This window comes from Notechis scutatus, chromosome 13 (genome assembly GCF_049901735.1).
Source record: "Notechis scutatus isolate UNSWTSFEM ecotype Mainland chromosome 13, rNotScu1.2, whole genome shotgun sequence".
NCBI lineage: Eukaryota > Metazoa > Chordata > Lepidosauria > Squamata > Elapidae > Notechis > Notechis scutatus.
In genome coordinates, this window is record NC_142021.1 from 9,580,411 (window position 1) to 9,586,957 (window position 6,547).

The 6,547-nt window shown below is 46.7% G+C and overlaps 1 protein-coding gene across 6 annotated transcripts in view; it reads right to left on the reverse strand.

The window, feature by feature from the left end:
• The window catches only part of SFSWAP (splicing factor SWAP), a 96,230-nt gene extending 93,482 nt beyond the window's left edge, over positions 1 to 2,748 (reverse strand). For 2 of the 6 annotated variants that reach the window (XM_087942953.1, XM_087942952.1), the window contains exon 1: positions 2,286 to 2,745. In XM_087942953.1, coding sequence (XP_087799079.1) covers positions 2,286 to 2,578 — 293 coding nt within the window. In that variant the 5' untranslated portion in view covers positions 2,579 to 2,745. Of the gene's footprint in view, positions 1 to 2,285 lie in introns of all 6 variants that reach the window. The other 4 variants (XM_087942957.1, XM_087942956.1, XM_087942958.1 and 1 more) reach the window with 4 other exon arrangements.
• Positions 2,749 to 6,547: the final 3,799 nt, after the last annotated feature.

The window sequence follows — 6,547 nt, forward strand, 5'->3', positions numbered from 1 at the left end:
TAAACAGCTGGAACATCTATCTACAAATCAATGAAAACCAAGGTTTTTTGCCAGAAGCCATACAAGCGTAGCCAATACACGCAACAACTTCCATCACGCTAAAAGCAGCATTACTGCCCTAAGTGAATTAGAGTATTAGGAATTCGGAAACTAAGCTTCTACTTTGTCAAACGTCAAATTCCCTGGAGGATTTTAAAACAGTCAGCCACTAAACCTGTTTAACCTTCTCTACAGGACCATTACAAAGATTGCTACTACGCTACTCTAAAGGGGTGGGGGGGAGGAAAACCCACAACAAAACAAAGATTCATGAATGAATTGTAGCAGGGAAGGATGAGAATGCAAGAATCACTTGTACAAGCCATTAACCTTGGACTGTAGCTTTACATCATTTATTGGAAACTCGGGAAGAAAAAAAATGACCTGGGCATAAAGGCCGTACTGCATAACAGATTGTGGGATTAACTTTACCACCCTAGAGAGTATGTTTTTGCTAGGATAAGCATTCGGAGATGCAAATAGTCTTCCTTCTATTTGTAACAGGAGTCATTAAAGACTTTGGTTTGAAAAGAGGGTACTCCAACCCGAGTTTTATATAGGACCCACTCCTTCAAGGTGGAGGGAATGTAAACAACACAGCAATCCTCTGCCAAGGAGGAAGAGAACATGGGGAGGTGAGGAAGGGTCATCTAGATTTATCTGGATCAGATTAAGGCTCAAGACAAAGCTTTCTAGATTTATCTAGATTAGATAAACCTTGGCGCTTTCTAGATTTCCAAAGGTGGCTTTGCTGGAATCTAAAATTTACAATTTTTAAAAATACATGCTGTGCCTTGGCTAGCTAGGCAGAATTCAAGGGAAGCTCTTAATCTGTTTTTAAAAAAAATCTATTATAGAAGCCTTACCACGCCCAACTTCAGAGGAGTAGCCATGCTGGTCTCTTCCATCAAAAACCAAGCCACTTTAAAAGTAGGTAGATTTCATGGTCTAAAGCCATTCAAATACGTGAAGGATTTGTTTTAGTGGGCGGTCTCAGTATTAAAACCACATGTTTTATACATAATTATTGTTCCTTTGAAAGCTGCTTTTACCAAACCAAACTTTCTACATGTGCACCCAAAAACTAGCAGCCTTTTTGGGGAGACATCTCTACCCAAGCATCTCTCATAAACAAACTGACATAGGTAAGTATAGTCCAAAGCATGATTTCTGAAAGCTACTCAGAAATTGTATTTGCAGATTTTTTTTAAAAGTTGAACGGTGAGTTAGCACTTCCACTAATAAGTTTTTTTTAAGGTTACAGTATTTTATATATACAGTATTATATTTATGCCCTGGTATTACAACCAAGTGATGGCAAGATTTGTGATTCACCAAGAACTCGCAGTAGCTTGAAGTACAGCTTTTCCAACAGCTGGAATTATATGAGATTGTTTACACAAAACCAAACACACTGTACAATATTATGTGGTTACAACAACCTAATAGAGATTTTTTTTTTACTGGTAATCTTGGGAATTCCTTCTACAACAGTGAACAAAAATCATTTTTTTTTGTTTTTTCCCCCAATTTTATTGGAATTATGGGGCCTTGGCATCCATCTCCAACCTGGACAGATGGGCCAGTGGGAGTTGTAGTCCAGTATGTAGGGATCACCGGGGAGGCGGTGGATGATGGGAATTGTAATTCAACATATCACTGATGTGTTACCTATAGATTTATAACGCGGAACAACTAAATGGAAGTATTCGTTTAGCGTAGGTTATCCAGAAGCAGCCAGGATGGGGGTTGTAATCCAGCATATCGCAAAACCATAAACCATGGGAGATGTAGTCCAGCCTGTGTGAAAGCAGCCAGGGATGCTGGACGGGGATGGGAGTTGCAGTCCAGGCTGACTGAAATCAGCCAGGGAAGACAGACGGGGATGGGAGTTGTAGTCCAACCTGCCTGAAATCAGACAGGGACACTGGACACAGATGGGAGCTGTAACCCAGCCTTGTGAAAGCAGCCAGGGAAACCAGACAAGAGATGGGGGAACTGCAGCCCAGCCCTCTTCGTAGGAGAAGGCAGGGATAATAAAAGCCTTTCCTCGCCTGGGCCCTGCTCTCCCGAGTCCTGCTTGGCAGAGGATCCCCGGCAATTCCCCCCCCCCTCCGCCTTTCCACCCTCCCCTCCCCAGAGAACCACCAGGGCCACAAGGAGGGCGAGAGGACCGTCAGAAGCAGTAGGAGAAGAAGCACAACGAGAGCAGCGATAGTCGGGCGGGGGGGTTGCTGTGCACCGACCTATCGATCATGATGGAGGCCTCGCCCATCCAGGGGATCAGGTGGCGGCCTTGTTCCTGCTGGAGCGCCTTCTCGTCATCGCGGAACAGCTTGCAGGCGTAGCCGAAGACTAGCAGCTCCACGCGGCCACCGACGACCACCCCGCCGCCGCCTCCGCCGCTCCCGCCTTCGCCGCCGCTGGGGCCGCTGGGCGAAGAAGCCGCCGCCGCCGCCGCTGCTAACGGGAGCGTTCCCACCGACCGTCCGGCAGGCGCCGCCGAGGCCTCGGCCCCGCTCGCCCGGCCGGTGTACATGGCCCGAAGAAGTCGCCGCTCGAAAACCGGAGGAGGAGGAGAAGGAAGAGGCCGCCCCGGAGTCGCCTCACCGCGACCCCGCGCCGGGCAGTGGCCGCTGCGGCCTCCCTGACGCCGCCATCCACAGCGAGAAAATGGCGGGCGTCAACTTCCGGTCCGAGGACTGGAACAACCGGAAGTGTTTCGGCGGCCCCGCAGATTCGAAAAAGACCTCCTCGGCCGATTCGTCACGAGCCGAGGCGGTTTGAGAGAAGGGGGGAAAAGCCCGAACCAGGCGTTTGAAGAAGCAAAGCGGTTGTGTGGTTTTGTGTAAAGAACGAAGATGGGAATTCATTGAAGGTGTAAAAAAAAGACGCCGCGGGGAGGGGTGGCGAAAGTGCGATCCCGAATGGGAAGCCCGGAGAGGAGCGAGGAGAGGAAAAGGGGGCGGGGTTTTAGTGAAGGGAGGGGGGAGGGAGAGGAGCAGCATCAAAGGTCTCCCTTGGTTGTAATCTGATAAAGAGTTGTAGATTATGCCATTATTTTGCTCTATTGTGCTAAAAAGACTCGGAATTCAGTCCTTTTCTTTCTTTCTCCCCCTCCCCCCTTTTCTCTAGACTTCCCTTTTTCCTCCCCCTGCTATTTTCAGAAACAGAATAGAGCTGGGACAGGGGTGGGATTCAAATTTTTTAACAACCGATTCTGTGGGCGTGGCTTGGTGGTCATGTGACTGAGTGGACAGGGCTTGGTGGTCATGTGACTGAATGGACATGGCTTGGTGGTCATGTCATTGGCTGCGCGTGGCCAACTCAATATCACACACATTGAAGCGCGCATCTCTTCGCCTGGCCTCTCATGACTGTGGGGATGCTGCAACAGTCGTAAGTGTGAAAAAACGGTCATAAGTCCCTTTTTTCAGTGCCATTGTAACTTTGAATGGTCACTCCACACAAGCAAAGTACCAGTAAAGGAGGAAAAAAAACCTCCAGAGAAGTTCCTGAGATAGGAATTCTAGTCCTGCCAAGAATGTAATAAGGGTTAACGGAGAGGCAGTTTCTGTAAGCAACACCAGAATGTTTCCTTCCTGCCTTCCTTACAGGATTAGGCCAGTAATTTCTTCTAACAACCGGTTCTCCGAACTGCTTAGAATGTTAACGGTTCTGGCGAATAGGTGCGAACTGGTAGAATCCTACCTCTGGGAAGGGACCTTGGAGATATTCTACTCCAGCCCCTTGCTCAAACAGGAGAACCTATATGATCTCAGAGAAGTAACTGTCATCTATCTATCTATCTATCTATCTATCTATCTATCTATCTATCTATCTATCTCTATATGCCTATATCTATGTCTACCTACCTACCTACCTACCTATCTATTGTTGAAAGAAATATTCTTCTGGGTTCAGTTCCAAGTGGGGAAAAAGACACTGGAAACGTGGAGGCTGTTTGGAAGGTTTAATGGTGGACAGGACCACATGGCCTGGTCCACATACAAATACCCGCGAAAATCTCAGAAAACATATATATATATGTATGTATGTATGTATGTATGTATATGTATATGTATATGTATATGTATGTATGTATATGTGTGTGTATACTGTATATACTGTATATACTGTATGTACTGTATATACTGTATATACTGTATATATGATAGATGGATATAAAATCCCTTCTTGCATTCAGTGGGCTGGCCTTGCGCTTAAAAGCTGGTTCTTGATTGAACAATTGTGGGTTTAGCCGATTTCAAATATTGGCACTCAAACTCTGCATCTAATGCCACTTTGCATTTTCAAAGCCTGCCAAAAGCACAATGTTGACTTTGGAACAAATTTCCATTTAGCCCCCTATGCTTCTTTTGTACCTTTTGTCCTCTGCTGAATTGTTTTCCCACCTGCTTTGGAAAAAAAAAAAAAAGGAAAAGAGAAAAATGGCTGTTTGGGGGAAGAGCGGAAGGGCAGGATAAATTCTACTTCTTGTCCTGGGTAATAGGAGGAAGTTGAAATAAATAGAATGGGTTGAATCACTGCAGCTTATACTGCATTGGGGAGGCCACACTTGAAATACTGCGTCGTCCTCTGGTCCCCATGATGTAAAAAAGATGTTGAGACCCTAGAAAGACAGAGGTGGTATTCAGCAGGTTCTGACCAGTTCTGGAGAACCGGTAGCAGAAATTTTGAGTAGTTCAGAGAACCGGAAAACGCCACCTCTGATTGGCCCCGCCCCCACCTGTTCTCTGCCTCCCATTGAGTCTCAACTGGTCGGCTGGGAACTGGAGGCTAAAAGATACAATGAACGGTTGCAGGAACTGGGCATGGCTAGTCCGGTGAAGAGAAGGACCAGGAGAGACAGGAGAGCATCTTCCAATATTTGAGGGGCTGTCACAGAGAGGATGAAGGGGGTCAAGCTATTTTCCAAGGCACCCGGAGGCCAGACAAGGAATAATGGATGGAAACTGATCCAGGAGAGATTCAACCTGGAAATAAGGAGAAATTTTTTGACAGAACAATCAAGCGATGGAACAGAAGCTGCCTTCAGAAGTTGTGGGAGCTTCTCCACTGGAGGCTTTCAAGAAGAGACTGGACTGCCATTTGTCAGAAATGGTGTAGGGTCTCCCACTTGGGCAGGGGGTTGGACTAGATGACCTATATGGTCCTTTCCAACTCTGATTATCTTGTTATCTGGCTGGGTCTTTGGTTGCCCTGCACAGGAGAACGGAGCTGGAAAGCAGGTTAGTGGGGTGGGGAGGGAATGGGGATTTTACAGTATCCTTCCCCTGCCATGCCCACCAAGCCACACCCACAGAACCGTGGGTTAAAATTTTTGAATCCCACTGCTGTAGAATGTAGAGAAGAGCAACAAAGATGATTTGTGGTCTGGAGGCTAAAACATATGAAGAATCACCATCTCTGGTCTAGTTTAATGGTAAGAAGGTCTATGGATGACATGTTAGCCATCTTCCAGTACTTCAGAAGCTGTCACAGAGAAGAGGAAATTGACCTATTCTCCAAAGCATGAGAAGGCAGGACGAGATAGTTGTTCTGACCCAGGCTTCGTCAAACGTAATAAAACACAAACTGAATTTTAAAGTAACACTTTTTTAATGCGACGCTGGGAATTACTTGCATTCCCAGCCAAAACTCATCAGGCACAGTTCCTCCAGATAAGAACATGCTTTTCAGTGCTGTCGAATGCTGCCAAGAAACAGAAGGCTAAGGCTAACATAAACCAACCCCAAAACCCAGAAAAAACTGACCAGAGTATAGAGCTTCATGAAGGACTCAAGAGAGTACTGAACTGCTTTCTTCCTGCAAAGTTCTTTGTCATTGAGGACTGACTTTTATCCCTGATGGGAGTGGCAATCCCCTCCCAGCCTTATTCCCGAGTTGTTCCTTCTGTTTCAGCTGCTCTCACCTTCTAGCAGCTCTGCGCATACGCCCACTGGTAACAGGCTCCCCTTGTTCCTCTGCCTCACTGCTGCCAGATTCCAAAGGCAGCACCCCACTCTCAGATGGTCCTGGTCCCATCCCTGCATCGGATGCAGGACCCTCGTCCGAGTCCTCTCCAGACTCCCTGACTGGTTCCCTTTCATCCTCACTGTCCGATACCGCTGCCATCTGCACCGGCTGCCGGCAAACCACAACAAAAGTAATGGATGGAAACTGATCCAACCCAGAAGCGAAATTTCCTGACAGTGAGAACAATTAACCAGTGCAATGGTTTGTCTCCAGGCATTTTGGGTGCTCCATCACTGGAGGCTTTTAAGAAGAGACTGGACAGCTCCATCCAACATTTTTTTTAAAAGAAGAGACTGGACAGCCATTTGTCTGAAATGGTATAATGTTTCCTGCTTGAGCAGGGGTTGGACTAGAAGACCTCCAAGATCCCTTCCAGCCCTGATATTCTATGACCTAATTCTTTCAAGATCAAGGAAGAATTGTGGAATAATGTGAATGTAGAGCTGCTCCCACTTTCTGTATTTGAGAT